This window comes from Zalophus californianus, chromosome 3 (genome assembly GCF_009762305.2).
Source record: "Zalophus californianus isolate mZalCal1 chromosome 3, mZalCal1.pri.v2, whole genome shotgun sequence".
NCBI lineage: Eukaryota > Metazoa > Chordata > Mammalia > Carnivora > Otariidae > Zalophus > Zalophus californianus.
In genome coordinates, this window is record NC_045597.1 from 184,223,063 (window position 1) to 184,247,359 (window position 24,297).

The window sequence follows — 24,297 nt, forward strand, 5'->3', positions numbered from 1 at the left end:
TACAACAGACTAAGTGGCTTAAACAACAGGAATTTCTTTTCTCACAATTCTGGAAGCTACAAGTTTGAGATCAGGGTGTTGGCAGCCTTGGTTTCTTCTGAGGCCTGCAGGTGGCAGTTTTCTCCCTGTGTCTTCATGTGGTCTTCCCTCCGCATGTGTCTGTGTTCTCACCTCTTATTCTTATAAGGGCACCAGCTATTTTGGGTTAGGGCCCACTCTAATGACCTCATGTTACTCTATCACCTCATCTTCTTTAAAGGCTCAAACTCCAAGTAAGTCAACTTCTAAGGTACAGGAATTCAACATAGGAGTTTTGTGGGGGACACAATTTGGTCCATAACACCATGTATGACATACAGCATGTTTGCATTTTCTGCCTGAAGGCTTCTCTCCTTGCAAATCCCAGGATCTGACATGTCTGCATCATGTCTTTGATAATCATATGTGAGTCTATGCTGTAGATCATCTTTCTGACAACCACATATCATGCTACACTATGTATCATCTTTTAACCTGCTCTATATGATGCTACACTGCGACTTCCCACTGTCCTGATAGCTGTGGATGATGCCGTACTATGGGTAAGCTCCCTGATGACAGTGAATGATGCTTCATGATGTCTGTATCATATCCTTGACAAATACATATGATGCCACACTCTGTATCAAATTTAAGTATGTGTCATGGTATGTCATTACTACTGAATGTTTCGATAAATACATCATGCTGTGCCATTATTCATGTCTTTGACAACCTCCTAGGGATATATGCTGTATATGCTATACTATGTTTATGTCATCTCCTTGATAACCATGTGGAGTGCTACACTATTTTGCATCATCTCCCAGACGACAGTGTGTGATGATATAGTATGTGTCATATCCATGATGGCCTTATATGGTGCTACAACATATCTGTGCCATCGGTTGATGATCCATTATGTTGCTACACTGGGTATGTGCCATCTTCCTGTAGTCCACAGATGACTCTACACAACATCTCCATTATCTGTTTGAGGTCATGTATGAGGCTACATTGTGTGTTTTCATCTCCTTGACGACTACACATCATGCTCCACTATGTCTACATCATCTCCGTGATGACCACCTGTGACACTATATTATATCTGTGTCACCTCCCCATGAATGCATATCATGCTGTACTATGATTATGTCATCACCATGTCAGCACACTTAAGCCTACACTGTGTCTAAGTCGTCTCTTTGAAATATCACACATGATGTTTCATTATGTCTAATTCCTTTAGTGACGGACCCTATGTGATGCTACGTCATGTCCATGTAAACTTAACAGCCATTTAAGAAATTCTAGCAAAAATGGGATGCTTTTTTTCAGACATGACTTGTTCTTTGTTTGCCTGCATTTGTTCCTTGTGACTAACATATTGTTAAGTAGTCACATATCCTTTGTTATAATCAGTTGTAGAATTTTGCCAGTGATTCATTTTAATTACAATCTTTATTCCACCTTTGTCTCCCTTTTCAAAATTACATTTGCATGCTGTTCCCTTACTCACTAGGACTTTTCAAAGGTGATTCTTTGATCATACATAAAGTCCTTTCTATATCCTGGAATATAAATGCCCTGAATTTGGAGAACTCTATCTTTCAAAGTGACTACCTTCTTTATCACCTTCTTACAGAGCTTAACTTTTTAAAATCATCCCTCAATGGTAATTAATCTACCCTTTTTATTTTAAATATCATTCTCACTTATATAAAAAAAAAATCCATTCAACAAGAATAGGGAAGCGACTTTGTGCCAGGAATTGTTTTAGGAACATGGGCTATATCAATGAACAAAAGAGAGAGGAATTCCTTCCCTCATGCAGCTATATTTTGGAGGGGGAGACAATGAAGAATATCATATATGTGTTTTCCATAGAGTGTTAGAATATAGAGGATGTTAGGTTATAAAGAATGTTAGGAGTTTGTCAGCACTGTGGGTGGAGAAACAAGCAGGCTCTGCGGATCAGGATGCTGAGAGATGGATGAGAATTAACTGCAAGTTCAATAATTCTTTTGTTTTCTCTGTCATCTCATATGTCCCCTAGCAGTGATCCCATTCTTTCCTTGCTCAATAAGACATTACTTCAAAAAAAAAATTTTTTTTTTGGTATGTTTTGTGAACCTCTTCTCATTCTGCATCTTCTAAGAAGTCTTGATGTTTGGAAACATCTTGTTTACTTAACTCTGCTGCTTGCTTCTCATTCCCTACTTAAAACTGGATCCATTCAACAGGGGTTAGTTGAAGCTGTGAAGTGGCATCTGTTTCTTCACATTTATCACCTTTTACTTCCTCATTTGAATTACTCTCAAGGCTGCATTATTTTTTGGTGTCTTATTCATATTTCTATCTTTTAAAAATATAGTTTTAGGCGATATTTCTGTGTTTTCTGAAGTTTAAAAATGCTTTTGAGAAATTTGGAGAATTACCGTAGGCAGGATATTCATTTTTGTTGTATTAACACATTCTTTTTTTTAAAGATTCATTTATTTGTTTGAGAGAGAGAGAAAGAGAGCAAGCGAAGGTGGAAGGGGCATAGGGAGAGAATCCCAACCAGACTTCCTGTTGAGCACAGAGCCCAATATGGGGCTCAATCTCACGACCCTGAGATCATGACCTGAGCTGAAACCAAGAGTTGGACACTCAACCGAATAAGCCACCCAGCCGCCCCAATATTAACACATTCTTTAAAAAAAAGATTTTATTTATTTATTTGAGAGAGAGAGAGCATAAGCAGGGGGGAGGGGCAGAGGAAGAGGGAGAAGCAGACCCCCGCTGAGCAGGGGGCCCTATGTGGGGCTCGATCCTAGGACCCCGGGATCATGACCTGAGCCAAAGGCAGACATTTAACTTACTGAGCTACCCAGGCACCCTATTAACACAATCTTAAAACACACCGGTCACTTTAAGGCTTTTGAAATGTCCGACTAGCAAGGTTTATATTTTTAGTCATATTAATTGTAAAATAGCAATTTTCGTCTATTTCTTCCTGAAGTTGACATTATCAGAAGGGCAAGTAAAAAATTTACTGAGATGTTTTGCTCTTTTCTGAATGAAAATTAAGTAACCAAAATTCTCTATCGTTACTAATTTTGCCTCTATGTAATTTTGTAATTGCAATAAGAGAGCAGCCTTCATCCGGCCAGAAAAATTTTAACTTTTTCTCTGACAACAATTTTACTGCCGCTGTTTTTCTCCTTCTACATTTATTTAACTCCTCCATTCCTTAATTCTAAGGAAATGTCTATACCATTTCTTCCTTCCTTCCACCCACCCATCCAACCATCCATCTTTCCATCCACCCATCCATCCATCCATCCATCCACCCACCCATCCCTCCATCCACCCATCCATCCATCCATCCATCCATCCATCCATCCATCCACCCATCCATCCATCCATCCATCCACCCATCCATCCATCCATCCACCCATCCATCCATCCATCCACCCATCCATCCATCCATCCATCCACCCATCCATCCTCTCCATCCATCCATCCATCCACTCCATCCACCCATCCATCCTCTCCATCCATCCATCCATCCACTCCATCCACCCATCCATCCTCTCCATCCATCCTCTCTATCCACCCATCCATCCACCCACCCATCCATCCATCCACCCATCCTCTCTATCCACCCATCCATCCATCCATCCACCCATCCACTCCATCCACCCATCCATCCACCCATCCTCTCTATCCATCCACTCCATCCATCCATCCACCCATCCTCTCCATCCACCCATCCATCCACCCATCCACTCCATCCATCCATCCACCCATCCATCCACCCATCCACTCCATCCATCCATCCATCCATCCACCCATCCATCCACTCCATCCACTCCATCCATCCATCCACCCATCCTCTCCATCCACCCATCCATCCACCCATCCACTCCATCCACCCATCCATCCATCCATCCATCCATCCAGCATCCACTTATTGAGTGTCTACTGGGACCTTGGCACTTCTGGGCCCTGAGGATACAAGAGGGAACAAACCATTCTACCAGCTCTTTCTGTAGAAAGGCTTCCCTGGTGCCTGTTCTTTGCCCAGCGAGTAGCAGTTGTTGCTCCATTTCAGAAAGGCCTCTCAAACCTTCTGTAACCTTAGACTCCTATTTGGTGTGTGATGCTGGTCTGGCTGCTTATTTCATCGCCTGCCTCTCAAAACTTGTTTTGATTCTCCCTTTTCCTGTTACAAACTTTTTCTTTGTGGATTCCTTCCCCCCCCCTTTTCTACCTTGGAACCCATCATTTCTTCTAATAAGTTCGGGGCTAGAGGGGCACCCTGCTTCCCCTCTTCTCCTGCAGTGGCGCCAGCTTACATTTGCAGTTTTAGGTGGTGGCTCTCACCACAGGCAAGAAGACAAGCAGCCACAGAGCCTGTATGTCAGAGGAATAGATAGTCTATAATTCAGGGCACATGGCTCAAAGTTCTGTATTTCAGACGCATTCATATGTGTTTCCGCTCTTTCAAAAAGGAACAGCAAGAGTTTTCAGTGCAGCCACAAGAAAATGCATTACCAAATTGGAAGGCCATGAAGGCGAAATTTCAAAGGTGAGTTGCTTTCTCATCTGGAGCAATTTATTTAGCTTTAAAAACATAGCATGCTTAGTGTAAATAGGTCTGTTGGCACTAGGGCTTGTCCAAATTATCTCACTCTTTCTAGAAATCAGCTACCTAAAAACTATATTTTTAAGTGTGACCTCAAACTTAGCATGATAAAAGATTCTTAAAACCTTTTAAAAAGTATAAAACAGCATTTTTTCTCAGCCATCAGCAAAAGATGGAGTTCACTGAAAATACCTATTAAAACTATTTAAGAAACTTACGAAGTGCTTTTCCTGATCCTAGCAGACACACAAGTATATTTTATGCAAAAAAACATGCTGTGCAGCAAGTATCAGGTGTTTCATAAATTAGATGCAATTGAGGAAGTATTTCCTGGAACTATTTAACACTTAACAGAGTTTAAAATGACCTACTTTGAAACTTCAAGGCTGTAGCTTAGGATTTTGTCTAAGCTCCTCCCACAAGCTGATTCCCAGAGCAGGGCCTTCCAATCTGTGATCTGAGGTTTGGCTGTGTCCTCCAAAAACTCTGGAAAGGCCGGGACTTGGTGACTCTCAGCTCCCACCCAGCTCAGCCCAGTTCCTTGGTCTCATACCTGAGATCACATTTGCTCCTTCCTTTTAAAGGATCAGTTTGATGGCTTCAGGTCCTGGAATGTTGCCCCTGGACCCTGGAACTGCCTCCTGTTGTACTCTCCCTCCCCCTCCCTCCTCTGCACCTGCTGCTGGTGGCCAGGAGCCCCTGCCCTTCAAGGTTGGTCTCTGAGGCCACACAGAACACATCTCTTCCATAGGCTAGGAGGCATTAGGGCCTGGCAGGAAGGGAAATAGGGAAGTGTGGATGTGGGAGACAGCCTGGGAAGAGAGCCCAGGCCATGTTGCTGAGTGATTGGTCTGATAACCATTGACATGCATGATGTGGCCCACTCAATAAGCACACATGTTTTTGTGTATATAAAGAGTTCTCACACTCTATATTGCATTTTAGGCTTGTGCGATACACTACTTATTGAATTGCCGTTCAGCAATGGCGTTTCTATGGTATACAAAGTTAAGGTATTCATTCATTCATTCAGCAAATGCTTTTTTTTCTTTTTTTTATTATGTTATGTTAGTTATCATACAGTACCTCATTAGTTTTTTATGTAGTGTTCCATGATTCATTGTTTGCATATAACACCCAGTGCTCCATGCAATACGTGCCTTCCTTAATACCCATCACTGGGCTAACCCATTCCCCCACCCCTCTGCCCTCTAAAACCTTCAGTTTGTTTCTCGGAGTCCATAGTCTCTCATGGTTCATCTCCCTCTCTGATTTCCCCCCCTTCATTTTTCCCTTCCTTCTCCTAATGTCCTCCATACTATTCCGTATGTTCCACAAATAAGTGAAACCATATGATAATTGACTTTCTCTGCTTGACTTATTTCACTTAGCATAATCTCCTCCAGTCCCATCCATGTTGATGTAAAAGTTGGGTATTCATCCTTTCCGATGGCGAGTAATATTCCATTGTATATATGGACCACATCTTCTTTATCCATTCGGCTGTTGAAGGGCATCAAGTCAAAAAATGGGCAGAAGACATGAACAGACACTTCTCAAAAGAAGACATACAAATGGCTAACAGACACATGAAAAAATGTTCATCATCATTAACCATCAGGGAAATCCAAATCAAAACCACATTAAGATACCACCTTACACCAGTTAGAATGGCAAAAATTGACAAGGCAAGAAACAACACATGTTGGAGAGGTTGTGGAGAAAGGGAAACCCTCTTACACTGTTGGTGGGAATGCAAGTTGGTACGGCCACTTTGGAAAACAGTGTGATGGTGCCGCAAAAAATTAAAAATAGAGCTACCCTATGACCCAGCAACTGCATTACTGGGTATTTACCCCAAAGACACGGATGTAGTGAAAAAAGGGCCATGTGCACCCCAATGTTCATAGCGGCAATGTCCGCAATAGCCAAACTGTGGAAAGAGCCCAGATGCCCTTCAACAGACAAATTGATCAGCAAATGCATTTTGAGAGCTTTCCTTGTGCTAGGCATTGTACTGGGGACACAGGGACAAAAAAAGCCATGCTCTTGAGCCTTGTCCTCATCAAACCTTCAGTTATGGAGGAGGTGACCCAAATCATTGTCTTATGATGATTTAGAGAGGGTTATAAGTGTGGTGCCCAAAGGAATAGTGAACCAACCATTTCCTTTGGCAGTCGCTCAGATACCGCTTGGCACATAGGAGGCACTCAGGACATATTTATACAACGTGCTTTACTTTGAGTGGCAGTAGAACGAAAGTTTCCCCACCATTCACTCGTTCTGTGGCACAGACTGAAAGACAATCTATATGCCTCTGATGACAGAAAGTTGGGTTATAGGGATAATATGGAGGCTTGGGTGTGAAGGAACCTGACTTGTGTTCTCATCCACACCAGGGCTGTCTCTTTGTTTGTATGGAGAGACTTGCATCTTGAGTCTTTGGAAAGAAGCTAGGTGGGGAATACTCGAATTAGGAGGGAGCTTTGGTCTTTATCCTTAGAACTGTGGGGTGGGGGTGGGGTGGCCAGTTATACTTTTCTGTCTAGACTTTAATTTTCATGTATTAGTCCCTGTAATTCACCCCTCCCCCAAGAAGGAACTGTTCTATGTAAGAATAAATGTCAAGCTGGGAAGATGACAGGTGCTTAGTCATGTCCCACTTTTGCCGATTAAAAATCTATCAGGAATCAAATTACACAAACCTGTCATTTTCCTTTCTCTCTTGCAGATTTCTTTCAACCCCCAAGGGAATCATCTTCTGACTGGCAGCGCTGACAAAACAGCTAGAATCTGGGATGCTCAGACTGGTCAGTGCCTCCAGATTCTCGAGGGGCACACGGATGAGATCTTTTCATGTGCTTTCAACTATAAAGGCAACATAATCATTACAGGTATGGGAGAGAGAAACACATAGACTTGGTTTTCTTTTTCAGTTGGCTGAGTTTCCAAGCTGAATACCGAAAGGATTTTACTGCTCTCTCTGCCCCCTCTTGCAGGGTCCCTGGTGCATGCCCATGCTTCCCACACCCGTGATTTAATTTTAGTTGCATGTGGGACCACAAGGGTGAGCTTTGACTATACGGCTTTGTTGAATTTTGAATTTTAGTTGCTCTTAACAAAGAATTCAGTAGCCTGCCTTACTGGTTACCACTTCTCCCCAGGCAGTGCCCGCTGAATGGTTAATATTCAGTTGTCAGTAAGTGTTAGTAACTAAAACAGGCTAGGACACAAGTTCTGCACCGTTGGACTTCCAGCCGATGAGAGATTTATTCTTTGAACTAAGTTGTTTTCTCCTTGGATGCCCCCTGCTAACACCTTAGTGTTTGGGGGAAGAGAACCCATATTGAGCATTTTTTTCAACCATTAACAATTTATTGTGAATTAATTATATTAGAGATGTTTTATAAGAACTGGATTGAGAATAGGTTAACTTTGTGGAAAGTGACAAGAGTATGGTGTGAGGTTAGTGTGGTGCCTCCGGAAGCAGGCCCTAGCAGGGAGTGGGGTGGTAAAGCTGTGTGGGGTAGGGGCACCCTAAGAGGGCACAGAGGACAGAATCTACCTAACCCCCAGTGATTCTTAATGTGTTGCGCAATTTCAGAATTGCTTAATTGGTCCAATAAGTTACATGTCCCATGTGCAAGGTTGACTTTCTATACTGGCTGATTAAGTAGCTTCTTAGTCATATAACTTCAGGGGTGTTGAGAATAATCTCCCTTTTTTGCCCTAAAAACCTCATGTTAGTATGTAATTGTGGATAATTTCTAAAATTACGGATTACTTTCTGGAGTTTATGATTTGCCTGCGTCACTAAAATGTGGGTACTCTTAAGGCAATACCATGATAACCCACATATTTTATTGTGAGCACAATGTCAAATCCTTTCCCATGACGAGGAAAGAGGTGGGAGGCCGTGATGGGGGCACCAGAGGCTCATGTAGGAAGCTGATGGCAAGTAAGGAAAAGGAAGATGGGGCTGTTTTGTCAGAGGACCAGCCTTTTCTAGTCTACATGGTTCATGTTAGACCAGCTGTGTGGTACCTTTTCCCGGAGCCACAGGAGATCCTAAGAGACTTTACGGAAGAACATTGTTTATGCCCTGTTTTGGTGCTGGCATTTGCACTCCTGAGCTCGTTAAGATATTAATGATTTATTTAGTGTCTCTCAAAGCACCAAAGTGCTGAATACTGGCCTGCTGGATAGGGGAGCTTACTACAAGGGGGTGACACTTCTGTCTTGTCATCACCAGAACAGTCACTTTGTTTGAATGGATCTACCCCCTTTTCTTGACGGGCCCAGGTGTGATTAACTGCATGAGTTTTCATGGGCTGCCTAAGGTTGGGCCTGAAATCACAAAATGGAAGGAACTTGGCCAGCACGGTCATTAATTTTTTTTTTAGAAGATGAGGTGTCTTTTGGTGGAATGAACAGTTTTCACAGGCTCTCCCAATCCATGTAACCAGCACACTTCTTATATTGATGTTATGTGCCTGGCTCCCAAAGTCAGAGAACCAGCAGTGCCCAGCGCTGCTCCATACCAGGGTGGTCATTTCCAAAGGCAGAATGAATGTGAATGGCATCCTTGGGTAGCAGTTGGTCAGAGCTGCTTTGGAAGAGTGTCTGTCATAGCAGTGGGGAGGGTGAAAGAATGCACATTTCACATTTTACCAACAATGAGAAAAATCCGTTGACGTTTTGAAATGTTCTGAAGTGGAATGTGTTGCAGCCTTATAAGTTAATCACCCGGTTCTGGGGATGTTCAAATTCACTGTCTTTCCACTTGACTGCATTGTTTGAGGGGAGGGCAGAGGGAATGAGCAGAGGAGAAGGCTGCATTCTCAGGGCTCCAGTTCTGAGATGCCATGAATCTCACACGTGTGAGTAGGACATGAACTTGCCCAATTGATGACTGACAGGAATCATTAAAAATACAAAACTCTTGCCCCCAAAATGCTGGAGCAGCTCAAAGACTCCACAGCTGGGCACACTGAGTACATTAATCATCGTCAATGTCCCAGAGAAGATCAACTTGTAAAAAGGGAGAGTTAGTGAATGAAATAAAGAAAAAATAACTTGGTGAAATTTGTTTTATTAGGTAGCAAGGATAATACGTGTAGGATATGGCGCTGACTGAAGAAAAAGGCAGTTGGTGAACAAATTTGCTAGTAATGGAGATCAAGACCTGGAGCTTCACAGAGAGCAAGCAGGCTGTTTGGATATTTCATGTTTTCTCTCTTTCCAAAAGTCAGCAATTTATACACTAACCTTAGCTTCATGGATATGACCATTAAAACTGATAAAGTTATATCATTTCTTGATATTATTTGATGGGAATGACAGGAAAGAGCATAATGTTTGGCAAATGTCACTGGTCATTTCAATTTTGTTTTTATTTTTAGTAGCATCATGGTAGTGATTAAGGAAACCAGAGTGATTTAACAGTGTGTCTCCAAGATTCGACTTTGTAAGCTATTATAATTTCTGTTGAATAAAGTTTTTGGAAGCAGTTCTTAATGAATTGCACATCTATATTTATGATGTATGTTTCTCTTTTCTTGTGATGAGAACTTTTAAATCTACTCTCGTAGCAACTTTCAAATATACAATACAGCATTATTAACTAGAGTCACCATGGTGTCTATGACATGCTCAAGGCTTATTTATTTTTTAGCTGGAAGTTTGTACATTTTGACAGCCTTCACCCATTTTGCCCATCCCCCCAACGCCCTGCCTCTGGCAACCGCAAACCACCAATCTGTTCTCTGTATCTATGAGTTCGGTGGGGTTTTTTTTTTTCTGTTTTATTTTTCTTTTCAGGTTCCACATATGAGTGAGAGCATACAGTATTTGTGTTTCTCTGTCTGACTTATTTTGCTTAGCAAAATGCCCTCAAGGTCCAACCCTGTTGTTGCAGATGGCAAGATTTCCTTCTTTTCTATAGTGAGCAATATTCCATTGTATTTATACACCACATTGTTCTTATCCATTCATCCATCAGTGGACACTTAGGTTGTTTCCATATCTTGGCTACTGTAAATAATGTTGCAATGAACATGGGGGCACTTATATCTTTTCCAGTTAGTATTTTCATTTTCTTCGGGAAGTACCCAGAAGTGGAATTGCTGAATCATATGGTAGTTCTATTTTCAATTTTATGAGGAAACTCCATGCCGCACAGTGGCTGCACCAGTTTGGAGTTTGACTAGAAGTTGTATTACTTCTTTAGTGATTTTACTTGGTGTAACTAAGAATGAGAAATGCAAAATTGGAAGCCTAATCTTTCTTCCCTCATACTCAAAAGTATCTCTATACTTCCTTCCCCCAGAAAAAAAAGTTGACAACCTATACTGAATAAAATGAGTGCAGCATAAAGGGAAAGCAAAATGGATCTCACTTACTAGCAAATATATACTGAATTCATAGTGGGTATAAAATATATGGGCAGGTTTTTCTCCAGAAAAAAAGTTAAACAGAAGAGACCTTCGAACTATTGAATTAAAAAATCTGGATGGAAAACAACTGAGGTACCGGGGAAAATCATCAAACACCAACCCAATTGCTACTGAAACACTAAAAACTATTTTTAAAAACACTTTTCTATATAAGAGTGCTGTAATGCATATTAAAAATTATTGTTAAAAGATAAAGCACAAGATAAAACCAGTGATGCCTGAACCCAGAGCAAGAGAATGCATGAGAATCTTATGGAGTCATTTTCTTAATGATAACAACAGTCATTGGGGTGGCTGAGTGTGTGTCACCTGCCAGACACCGCCCACCCACTTGACACGGATCATCCATGCGACCCTCCCAGCAACTGTTTCTAAGCAGGCAACAGTCCTGATCTGAAAATGAGGAGGTGAGTCACACTGAAGTGAAATAATCTACCAAAGACCCCACGTGTTAGGGATTCTGGCTCCATTACACTTTGTACTTAAATGAACAATCATGGGAGAAGAGTATCAGATGTATCAGTAGGAAGGTCGGGGCTGCGAATTATCCCTCAGCTCATCAATGGATGTCTAGCACCCAAGAAGAAAAATAAAACAAGAGCAAAACAAAACAAACAAAAACTTCAGTGCAGCTGCTGGAAGGAGGACGTTCAGAGATGGGGAAGCCAAGGAAGGCTTGGATTAGAGAAACCTGGGCCAAAATTTAGCTACTTCTTCTGAAGCCAAGAAGAAGTTGACATTGACTCTTCCTTTCTGAGTGTTTGATGGCTTTAGGGAAGGTGGAAATGCTATTTTGTTACATCATTCAATAGAGAGAGCCAATGTATGGTCATGGAGATCATTCTATACCTCACTGACCTATTTAGCTGTAGGAAGCCCCTCAGTCAGAAAAGTTTCCTCTAATTTTTATGTGTTGAAGCATTAAAGTTTCCAGTAGTATTTTTTTTTCCTTTTGAGAGAGAGAGAGAGAGAGAAAGAGAGTGCACATGTGTGAGCTGAGGGGAGGAGCAGAGGGAGAGGGAGAGAGAGAGAGAGAATCTTAAGCAGCCTCCAGGCTCAGCGTGGAGCCTGAGGTGGGGCTTGATCTCATGACCCTGAGATCATGACTTGAGTCGAAATCAAGAGTTGGATACTTAACTATCCAGTAGTATTTTTTTTTTTATTATTGAAGTGTAGTTGATATACAATGTTATATGAGTTTCAAATGAACAACATAATGGTTCAACAATTCTATACATTACTCAGTCATCATCATGAGAAGTGTCAGCACCATCTGTCCCCATACAGCATTATTAAATGTTATTTACTATATTCCTTATGCTGTACTTTTCATCCCTGTGACTTATTTTATAACTGGAAGTTTGTACTTCTTCCAGTAGTATTTTTAAGCTACTTAAAAAATAAATGTTTAGATACTTAAGATCATAAAAGAAGTGATAATACCCTCACTTTATTTTCATCTGGAGTATTGTAGGATGTAAGTGAAGTGCGTGTGGGGTCTGGAGTCAGAGTGCCTGGATATATATTCTGATTCCAACTCTTAATTGTTGGGCAAGCTCCCCACAACGCTGTCTTCGTTTCTTCAGCCAGAAAGTGGTGATAATAATCATTCTTGTTTTGAGGATTGGGAATATCTGGCACATTGCAAGCATGATAAATATTTCCTATTATTCTTATAATCAGTAACCTAGTGGTCACCTTAAAAAACTCTATTTGATATATGAACACATTTCTCAGAAAGGAACATAGTATTAATTACTCAGAAATGATAACTAAAATATAACTCACTTTAATGTATTATAGGTATCCTGGGGAGAAATAGAACTCAAGTTTTTATCAATAAAAATTTAAGAAACCTGGGAGCATTGTCCTTTTAAGGTTTCTCTCTCAAACAGAGGAGCTGAGATGTGAGACCATCATTAATATAAATGATTATGGTCTAATCCATCTTCATATATTCAGAGTTAGGGTAGGATTTTAGGAAAGTGAATCATTCTCATAAAAATGAAATATCTTTTCATATCTAAAACTGCAGGAGCTCATGATTTAGCATAATGCCTGATTTAGAGACAAAATAAATGCTTTTTGAACTAAACAGTGCTTTCTAGACATGTAACGTCTACATTGCCATTTAAAAACACATCAGTAATCTTTTAGATCACAAGTGGATTATCTTCTGTCTTTCCACTGCGGCTATTATTCTTCAATTTACCTTATTGGGTCTCCAAAGGGGGGAAATCTGTAGCAAAAGGAAAAAGCGATTACTATATTTAAAGACATAGCCCTTCTCAAAAACAAAGAATTGTAAACTGACTCAAAATATCTATAATCCTTTTAGTTATTTTACCAAGATTATTTTATTTTTTATTCAATTCAACTTCACTGTTATCTTGGGTAAGATGGTTTTGGCTGCAAGTAGCAAAATACACAGTTAAAACAAAGTCAGTCCCAACGTTGGTTATTCAGTGGCAAGATGACCCAAGGACACAGGATTTGGGGCATTCCCCTTTGCCGTCCTTATTGGCTTGTTCTGAGTGTCCTTCCAAGTTGCAAGATGGCTGACACGTTTTCTTGGTTTAATGATCTTGTCATCTCTTTAATCTCATCAAATCCAGAAAAGAACTTCCCACTTCTTTTTCTATGATTTCCATTTACCCTAACATCTTAGCAGCTCTATTCCTGCCATTGATGGCAATGATCTTGTCTTTTCACTCTTTATTTTCTCTATGTGCCCACCAAATCATAAACATTTTCCTCAATTAAAAAACAAATCCTCGCTATCCAGTCTTATTGCCATTTTATTCTGTAATCTCTAATCTTACTACCTCTGTACTAGAAACTGAGACAATCTTCTAGTTAATTATCCTGGCTTCCTTTTGCTCTGTTAGATGATTGCTTTCTAAAGTAAACAGGAAAAGAAAAACAAAATACCTTTCCAAATATTTGCGTGTTTTATGGTTTTATGATTTACAAGACTTTGGCCTAACTCAGTTCATTTAATAAAGAGGAATGATGTAGGAATTATTAGAACCTGAATTTAGAGTTGGTAACACATAATTTAGGAGGGGGAGGATGGCTTCCCTGGATCAGCTGGCCAGGGGGTAGCCAGACATGAATTCAAACCTAGAAAGGCTGTGTCCTCCATATAGCTCAAAGAGGTCTTAAATAATGATGTGCTGCCTGAGTTTTTCCACATGATTAGTGTGTGTTTTATGTACTAGCATGTATTTTTTTTAATTGTCTAAATTTCCTTTGAGTCCCCTGAATAACTTTTAAAACATAAACATTATGAAGAATGGTGGGTTTTTTTCCAATTAATAAAAGTTTGAGCTTGAACCTTTGTTATGCATGCAATTATTTTGTAATGGGGTCCCAATTCCTTGTGGTCTGGTAATCCTAAATTCACACTTCTCCTAGCAACTATATCTCTAAAGAGTAGAATTGTCTATTCCAAACATTATAGATACTAAATGAAAATTAAAAATAAAAGCTTTTGGAAGTAGAAAAGAGCAAGTGCTCAGATTCTTATTATTCACACTTGGCGAGTGGAGAGGTAGATGCAGTAATGACCTAGGAGTTCCACTTAGGAATAGGATGGCCTGTGTGAACTTGTAAGGCAAGGTGTTCATTCTCACAAGTTTCTCCCCCAGCAACAACAGAGTAAGGCCGGGTCCCCACTCATTCTTACTGTGGAACCCATTTTACAAATGCAGGGTGGGGTGTTGAAATCAGTCCAAGACAATGAGAACAAAGGTGAAGTCACAAGCGTGTGAAGTGGGACCTCCTCTTCTATTAAAACGTGTATTTGTTTAATTGCTTAGTAAAATTATCTAATCTCAACATAATGATATATATAAAACAAAGTATTTGAAAAATACTGAAGGGTTTAGAAAACTCAGAGCAAAAGAAACCACAAAAACCAAAGTAAAAAATACTCCTTATGTGAAGTAAATTGAGTTAATTTTGTTTAATAAAATCAGTGTTTTATTTAAATGAATATGATTAATGGGTAATACTATAGGGTTTTTTTTTTTCTCTGATTCATGTAACTGCATTTCTGACCCTGGATATTTCTATAATGGTCATTTATTATAAAGGACTTCATTTTTAAATATAGTTCGTATCCAAGGCAGTAATTTTTGATTTACTAATCCAATGAGCCAATGGCAGATTATGATTCACATATATTTCTCTCCTTTCCTTCATATTAGAATGAGTTTATAAAAAAAAAAGAATGAGTTTATCATTCTTAAATATGGGCCAGGTCCACGTATATGGTTAAAGGGAGTAGAGATTCTACTATAGCAAAGTGTCCTCTCTGCAGCTGGACTCATTCTAGTGAAATCCCTGATCCCGACTACTTAGATTGACTTCATTCATCTCTGCTATTGGCAAGCTCCATCTTCTATGTTGTTGTTTTTCTTGATTTAAAAATCAATATTGAGAGTCCTCAAAACTTAAACATAAAATTACCATATGACACAGCAGTTGCACTCCTAAGTAATGAAAAATGGCACTAAGGCCTGTGACCCTCATGTTCCTGGCAGCACTATTGACAACTCACGTCTACCAACGGTTGCATGGAGAAACAAGTTTTGATATATCTTTACAATGGAATATTATTCAACCATAAAAATGAATAAAGGACTGATATATGCTACCATGTAGGTAAATCTATGTTTAAAACATTATGCTAAGTAAAAGAATCCAGACACAAAAGGTCGTATATTGGGTAATCCCGTTTATATGAAATATCCAGAATAGGTAAATCCATAGACACAGAATGTAGATTGGCAGTTGCCAGAGATGGGCAGTAGAGGGAAATGGGGAGGAGTCAATCAATGGGTGCAGTTTTATTTTGGGGTGATAAAAACGTTTTGGAATTAGAGGTGGTCATTGTACAACACTGTAAATCTACTAAATGCTAATGGATTGTTCACATTAAAATGGCTAATTTTATGTTATGTGAATTCCATCTCAGTAAGAACTTACCAATGCTCTATCTGTTTTCACAATCTTTTGCAAGTGGTAAAGTCTCAATTTTCTTGGTTTTCACAGCATAACATACGTGTTTTTTGTCTTTTAGAGGCATATTATTTAAAGGGGAATCAAACATTGACCTCATGAAGAAAAAGACATAAGCCATAAAGATATTTGTATTAGTTCTTTAGAAAAATTCATAGTTGGATGATGTCTTTCAACAATTAATTACTTATTGTCTCTGAGACACCATGCTAGTTACAAACAACCTGATTAGGTTTTTGGTGGGAAAGGAGTGTATGAAAGTTTGGAAATTTCTTTTCTTTTTATAGAACTAAGAGTATATTTTGGAGGAGTATACTTTGAAATAAAAAAATTAAACCTGAAGGATGAAATGATTGAAACATGACAGGAAAAACACTTTCTTATTATAACATAAAATCTGGCCCAGAAGGGGAGGATCCAGTTGGTATTTGATGTTTTTGAAATTACAAGACTCAGAAGCCTTCAAAATATTTTCTTATAACAATTCCTGGTTTGATACTTTCTGACTTTGGGTTGGTGATATGTGAGTAGTCTACATTTGGGAATGCTACTTTTAGGAGTACCCTACTCTTTTAGGGTGAACCCAGTGGAATTTTACGGGCCTCTGAGGCCAGTTCATTATAAACTCTGGAAGACTCCACCAGGGAGTTGGCATAACTTTGATTCTTTTACCCCTTTCTACTACCCTTCCTCCACTTTCTTCTCCTTCCCTGAAACACACTGGTTTTTATAAGAAATCCCCAGAATGGATATTGGCTTAACATATGGAGAGGAATTGATAAAGGTGTGTGTGTGTGTGTGTGTGTGTGTGTGTGTGTGTGTGTGTCTATGTGTATGTGTGTGTTTCACAGGGCTCCTTGAATTCTGCACATCAAGGCAAAAGCATCAGTTTCTCTCTACTCCTAAATTCCCTTTTGAGTTCAGAATTTCAGTTTGCATTACCTAGAACTTAAAAAATGAGTTTATGGGAATGCAAGAGTTGGAAATCCCAGAAAAGTTGTCTGGAAGCTCTAAATGAAGACCAGGGCTGCTATTCTTTCCACCTTTTGGGAAATGTTGAATGCATCTCTTTGGACAAAGTTACCTTTGCTACTATTTTCTTGGGACTGTAAGATTTTTTTTTAAGATTTTATTTGTTTATTTTAGAGAGAGAGAGAGACCATTAGGGGAGGAACAGTGGGGGAGGGAGAGGGATGGAGAAAGAATCTTGAGCAGACTCTGCACCTAGCTGGGACCTCAACATGGGGCTCCATCCGGCGACCCTGAGATCATGACCTGAGCTGAAACCGAGAGTTGGACGCCCAACCCACTGAGCCACCCAGATGCCCTAAGACCTTAATGAAGTAGATCTTAATGAAGTAATTAATGCTCTCACTAATGAAAAGAAGAAAATGATGCTGTGTTCTAAAAGTGCATAGGTTTGCATGACTTTATTCTGTCATCTCAGCAGATGGCAGTGTTTATCTTTTGTCAGATAAATTGTTGTTTCAAAAGCTATGAATGAGGAGTATAAAGAGTAAACTTTTTATTCTATGTCCTTTAAAGATCAGGGTTATGTGGGGATATATAACAATGCTCAGATTTTGGTATGGTTTAAACTTAGGACTATCTTGGCATATCTGGGGCAAATGACAGATCTCATTAATTTTGATGCAGTGTAGAGACATTTTTCCATCTATGAGGACTCAGACCAGTAAGGTGAATGAAAGATAGTTCTTTTTTTCTCTATAGATCCCTCAACTGGAAACCAGTTTTAATTATTTTAAAACAACACAATCTATCAAGGAATCCAACATTCAATTATGTCTTTTAATGGTAATACCTGATCAGAATATAACATGGATTCTTTCTATGTTTTAATAAAGTTTATTGTAATTTCATTGGGTTGAGAGTCTGAGAATTGTAAATACTTTGAATATTAGTTATTTTAACATAACCGTAAATCAAAAGGGTCACACTAGTTTGTGTTGAGTTATCAAAGACAAAATTAGGTCTAAAACTAAATTAACAAAGGCTGCTTATTCATAAATTTCTGGCAAAGAAAGTCATCTGCTATCACTTCCATTCCAGCAGGAGTTTAAAGTTGCAAAGGAGAGTCAGTTTCATAGAGTAAAAAGATGAAATACTGAGTCTCCGACAAGTGTTCTATTAGGATGGGTACTTTGGAAATGAGGTGGCTTTCTTAATTGGTCTTCAGCTCCTTGGTTGGCTCCAAGGAAGCATGCAAACAGCTTGAGGACATTTCAAAAGAAGGATTGCTCAATGTTGTGGGCAGAGGTTTTTTTTGTTTGTTTGCTTGTTTTTTTGTTTTGTTTTGTTTTTGTTTTTGTTTTGTTTTTGTTTTTGTGGTGGCTATTTCCTGGAATAAATGGGGGGCAGTTATGTTTTGTTGTCATCAAACTGTCATAATACTCCTTATTTGGTGAGGAGGTGGCTGCCACAACAGCCAACTTCTCAGGAAGGACAGTATTTTGGAAATTAAAAACATGGATTCAGGAATCAGAATGCCTGTTTTAATATCCTGTTCAACTACTACTTGGATGTGGGACTTTGTGAATTCAAACACCCCTTGACTGTTTTCTCATCTATAAAATAGGACTAACAATAGTATAGAGGGAGTTTGTGAGGATTAAGTAAGTTAACTGATGCATAATGAGGCTGACACATCATAAACATTCAATTAATGGCCAGCTAATATTATTTGTGGACACTGCTTCAATGACTTTGATTTAAAGGATTTAAGAATTAAGAAAGGATTTGCACATTCAAGGTAAATTTTCTTATTAATTTATTATGGTTCAGGGCATCCTTGCAATAGACAGACACCTTCTAATTCACCTTCTCCTAGGAAACTAACAGGGAATAAAATAAATGCAGGGAATATTTTGAGGGCTCATCTGTCGTGAATTCTCACGGATTCAGGCACGTGAATAAAATTTTGGTTCAGCTTAATAAACATGTTGTGCATGGCTCTGAATCAGCCCAGTTTTTCTGTATTTTTTCCCTTTTGCAGAACTGTGCACTTCTAAGTAAAGCCTTGTCCAGCCTGCACAGCCATGGAAATCACGGTTGAAGAAGATGCAAATGCCATTAATTAAGTAGAATTGCAAAATTCTCCTTGAAACCCTCCTCTCAGTACTTGAGAAGATGTTCTTATTAGGAAAATTAGAGGAAATTTATCAAATACTTCTCAAAAATATCTTAAAGGTGAAAACAGTCCCCAGGGTGTTCTCATGGGCCCATTACAATTTTAGTGACTTACACGTATTAGGGGAGTTGACAAATGCCCCCAGATTTAGATTTTAATCACTTATACTGTCGGTCAAAGAAGCCAGTGCCCCTTCAATAAAAGTGGCCACAGATATAGTTCTTATTTATTGTCACCTTCAGTGTGTTACCAGTAATGTTTTGGGTTTGGACTTATACCAAACGTGCAATAATCCCTTGGGATCTTTTGTGATGTGGTTCATTGGTTACTATTTTTCATCATCTGAAGCACTTTGTTATTTGCAAGTATCTCTCAGACATGTTCTCATCTTTAATTACGGAAATAACAATTCGAGGAGGAATACCTGAATTTCTGCTCCATTTAGATATGGTTTTTCCCTGTTTTTCCAGAGGAGTGTATATTCCTGCAGTGGAAGATGATGCTGGGTGTTTTTCTCCAGGCAGGAGAAGACTTGTTTTCTAGGTGAGCCTGAGGCAAAAGGACATGTACAATTATTTTCTAGGCTAGAAAATCTCCAACGGGAAGTAGGGTAGCTGTTACAAGTTATTAACTCGTGGGCTATCACCATGAATAATCAAGTTGGGCGAGTCATATAAAATTGCCAATTTTGACAAATTTTGATCTCCAAAAAATAATTTCATATGGTTCACCCTAGTATATTGCTGTATGTGTGCAAGGTGAGATTTTATGTCCATGTTTGTTCTCAAAAAGATTTTTTTTTTAAGATTTTATTTATTTATTTGACAGAAAGACAGAGCACACATAGGTAGAGCAGCAGGTAGAGGGAGAGGGAGAAGCAGGCTCCCCGCTGAGCAGAGAGCCCGATGCGGGGCTCCATCCCAGGACCCTGGGATCACGACCCGAGCCGAAGGCAGATGCTAAACCGACTGAGCCACCCAGGTGTCCCCTCAAAAAATTCTTCATGGTGGCCTGCAGTCCGATACTGCAGACTGGTGTCCTCCTCCTGCAGAGGGCAGAGGGCAGAGGGCAGGATTCCAAAAATGGCTGATGATAGATTGACCTACATGATCATGGGCGAGAACCCTCACTTAACATGGTGTGTGGCAAAGAGTGTGCACTTTGGGATGAGACAGTGTTCACCTCATCATTCTATTATCCTGGATAAGTCATTTCACCTTCCTGGGTTTGTTTCCTTATCCCTATGGTGGAAATATAACCAGAGACTGAAGTGAGATACTTCTCATGAAGAAAAACCAGCTCAAAGGCTGTGCAATCGCTGGCAGTCAGTAAGTGTCCTTGACTTTGCATTGCTCCATTGAGAACGAGCCAGGTCAGGGTTGGACTCAATGCTGACTTGGGTGATGGGAAAGATGATCTTGCATGAACTGCCCTTGTGGATGAGAGCAGGGACAGCTTCTCGGCCTTTCTGAAGGCCAGAGCCCTCCCTCCCCAAATGTGCTTCTCTCAGCCACTCAGATTTTACTGACTCCCTTGGGAAAAGCAGGTGGCCTATATTTAGAGTAGCATCAGCGGCTTTCTTATGCATTTGAGCTAATGCTTACAAGAATTAATTGCAAAAACTTTTTTAAGCATTGGCTAAATATAAACATTTTGTTTCAGAAAATCTTGTAAATATCTATAGGTCTTTCAGATTTGGTTTGAGAATGAGGATAGAAATAGAAGAATATGAATATATATACATATATATATCTGAAAATAAGTCTGTCTTGAGGGAAGTCAGTTGCTGCAAAATATACATTATAACCTACATGGATAACTAATTAGTAATGAATCATGTTAGCCGGTGTCACCTTTAACTGTGAACAGCCTAAAGAGGTGATGTCACCTCAGGCATTCATATAGTTCACTGTTTAAGGACAAGGCCCAAATTTCCCATTCTTATGTTCCAAGGTATCTGTGAGCTGGTCTCAACGTACATTTCTGACCTGATCTTTCCTGCCTCTGTTATCCTAGATGTTAGGGGATGAATTGCATCCCTCCAAAATTCCTATGTTGACATCCTAATCCACTTCAGAATGCAATCAGAATGTAATTATATTTAGAGAGAAGGTCTTTAAAGAGTTAATTACTTTAAGGTCTTTAAGATGGTTCCAAATCCAATCTGACTGGTGTCCAGAGGAGAAATTTGTACACACAAAGAGACACCAGGGATGCACACGCACAGACACAAGACCACGTGAAGACATAGCAAGCAGGTGGCCAAGCTAAGTAGAGAAGCCCGGGGAGAAATTAAACCTGTCAACAGCTTGAGCTAGGACTTCCAGCCTCCAGAACTCTAAGAAATACATTTCTGCGTCTTAAGCCACCCAGTTTGTGGTGTTTTGTTATGGTAGCCTGAGCTGACTAATACAGCAGATAATGAGTCCGCTCATCAGGTCTCCAAATACGTGCCAGACTTTCCTCTCTCTGTAATTTTACTTTTACTTACTGTTTTAGTCCACTCGGCTACTATGAAAAAATATCATAGACACTGGGGGGTGGGGGTGGGACTATAAATACCAGAAATTTATTTCTTGCAGCTCCAGAGGCTGGAAAATCTAAGATCAAGCCACCAGCAGATGCAGTGTCTGGTGACAGCCTACTTCTTGTTCATAGATGGCCATTTTTTTGATGTGTCCTCATATGGTGATGGGGCAAGGGAGCTCTCTGGGGTCTCTTTTATAAGGGCATATGATCCCATTAATGAGGGCTCTACCTTCAAGACCTAGTTATCACCCAGAGGCCCCACCTCCTAATACCTCACATTGGGGGTTAGTTTTCAACATATGAATTTTAGGGGGGGGACACTCATCTACCCTAAAACTCCTTTTCTTTTATCTCTGGCTGGTCAAACTTCCCCCCCACCATGTTTTACACTTTACCCCAGATATCATTTCTTCCTTGAACTCTTCTTTGATCCTTCCCACCCATCCTTACCCCTCCAAGGTAGAAAAGGTCTCACTCCCAAATTTCATTTGTGCATGCCTATTTTATAATTTTAAATTCTGTTATTCCTGAAAATAGAGGCTAGGTTTCCAGAATTTGGGCTGAAGACGGGAAAGATGAAAGGACTATGGGGCCATCAGAAGTCATCGTGGTTTGTTTTTAGAATGAGCAAGGCTTATGCCCGATTTTAGACTGAGAAATTGTTCTAGTGGCAAAAGGACGGTTGAAGAATTAGACGGAAATTGAAACTTGCTGGAACCAAGTGTTAAAGGAGACAGAAGAGGTGGTCAAAGAACAGACAGAAGGAGGGGTTGACATTGAAAGAAAAACAGCTCGTGTTCTGAAACTGGAGGGGACGATGTGGGGAAGAAACTAGTTTGCTAATTTTGTGGTTTAGTATTTCTAAAATCATGAAGAGCATGAGCTCCAGAGCCTGATTCCTAAGTCCCTTCACTCATCATGCTGGATCTGTGACCCAGGTGGCTTTTAAATTCTGTTCAGTCTTAGTGTTTCCAGGTCCGCAGTGGGCAAAATTGTCACTGTCATCAAGGATTAAATGAATAACACGTGTAAAGTAGTGAGCACAGAACCCAACAACAGTGATAACAGTAATTCCTATTACTATGTTAGTGCCCTCCTGTCAAAGAACAGATTGGGTTGATTGCTCTTTGGAGGGAGAATGCACTCCCCTGGGGAATCGTGGAGCCTCTCAGAAAGGGAATGTTAGAAAGGATTTATTACAGGATTTGGGATTGTGTTAGGTTCTTTGGCGGAGTGTTTAGGGACTTTGCTCTTTGTTCTAGATTGGATGCTGTAAGGAAGTGGGGGTAATGCTGTGATTGGGTTTATCCATCAATTTTATGCAAGGCACCACTCATACTAGCCAGGAGAGGGGGCCCTTTGGTCATTTTGGGGCTTGAACAGGGCTCCTATTTTAGCTGTGTTCAGACTTATAATGGAGGGGTTTTGTTTTTGTCTTGATGTCAAGGCAGTTGCAACACCAGGACCTGGCTGATAAATGCCTGATGACCTGGGTTTCTGTAGGGTTGTCTGCTGAGAATGAGGTGCTTAGAGACTGAGGGATGTTGACCACTTTTTTTTTTTTTTTTTATGATAGTTACTGAAGAAAATCAGAAAGGCTGTTGGGCGGCCCCAAAGCTGTGACCTTAGATGTCTGTAGCCATGTGTGCTGTGATTGTGTGATTCCCGAGGTGTTTGGCTGCACAGCACAGGTGTGGAGAGGCACATCCTACAAGTGGTTCTGGCCTAGGGTTGACAGAAAGACTAGGGCACAAAGACAAGAGTGAGAGTTGAGAGTGTGGTGAGCACAGATCTGTTGCTATGTTGTGATGTATGGGAAATGCCGTGAACAGAGACAGGAGATGAGGGGACTAACCACCAGGAGAAGAGTCTTTTAGAAAACTGTCCAGTAGAAGCCCTTCTGAGTAATGAGAAGCTCCCTGGCTAGAAAGAGTCCAGGGCATTGAGAGTGAGAAGGTCGGGGGTGAAAATGGAAAATCTGCATTGCAAAGTCAACCAAGCAGGTAGACTGAAGTCTCCTTGCACTGGGAATGGCCCGCAATCCTTGTACAGACGGATGAAAAGATAACTCCAAACTTTGCCGTGAAAGAGAGGAGAAGGCATGGGGGTCAACACTCAGAAACAAAGACCCTTTGCTCTTCTCTGCTCCTGCTTTTATTGGTCCTTCAAGATAATCACAAATCCTTTATCACTGTTTCTCAAGCACGTGATGTGTGACAAGGGGGTCTTACTGAAACTGGGAGGATTTATGGGAAAGATATGCTAAGATATGCTAATTTGCATCGCCTACTAAACATAGCCTAGGGGACAATGCATTCTTCTTTTAGATCACAAGTGCGGCTCTTTGGGCTAAGAAAGCTTCAGGGAAGGCAAATCCCCGTGGCATTCCAAAGGCAGAGTGGTCATGAGGACCCCGGCATTCCAAAGGTCTGTGCCCTTCTGCAAAACCCTCCCTTGCCCCCAGCGGCCTCTGTGTTACGTTTTAGCAA

At 40.2% G+C, this 24,297-nt stretch overlaps 1 protein-coding gene across 5 annotated transcripts in view; it reads left to right on the forward strand.

Annotated features, from left to right (window-relative positions):
- DAW1 (dynein assembly factor with WD repeats 1) overlaps positions 1–24,297 on the forward strand; it is a 69,765-nt gene that overhangs the window by 40,288 nt on the left and 5,180 nt on the right. For 2 of the 5 annotated variants that reach the window (XM_027590811.2, XM_027590815.2), the window contains exons 11-12: positions 4,518–4,594; positions 7,383–7,545. In XM_027590811.2, the coding sequence (XP_027446612.1) occupies positions 4,518–4,594; positions 7,383–7,545 (240 nt within the window). Of the gene's footprint in view, positions 1–4,517; positions 4,595–7,382; positions 7,546–9,749; positions 10,180–10,979; positions 11,049–19,749; positions 19,823–24,297 lie in introns of those variants that run through there. The other 3 variants (XM_027590812.1, XM_027590814.1, XM_027590813.2) reach the window with 3 other exon arrangements.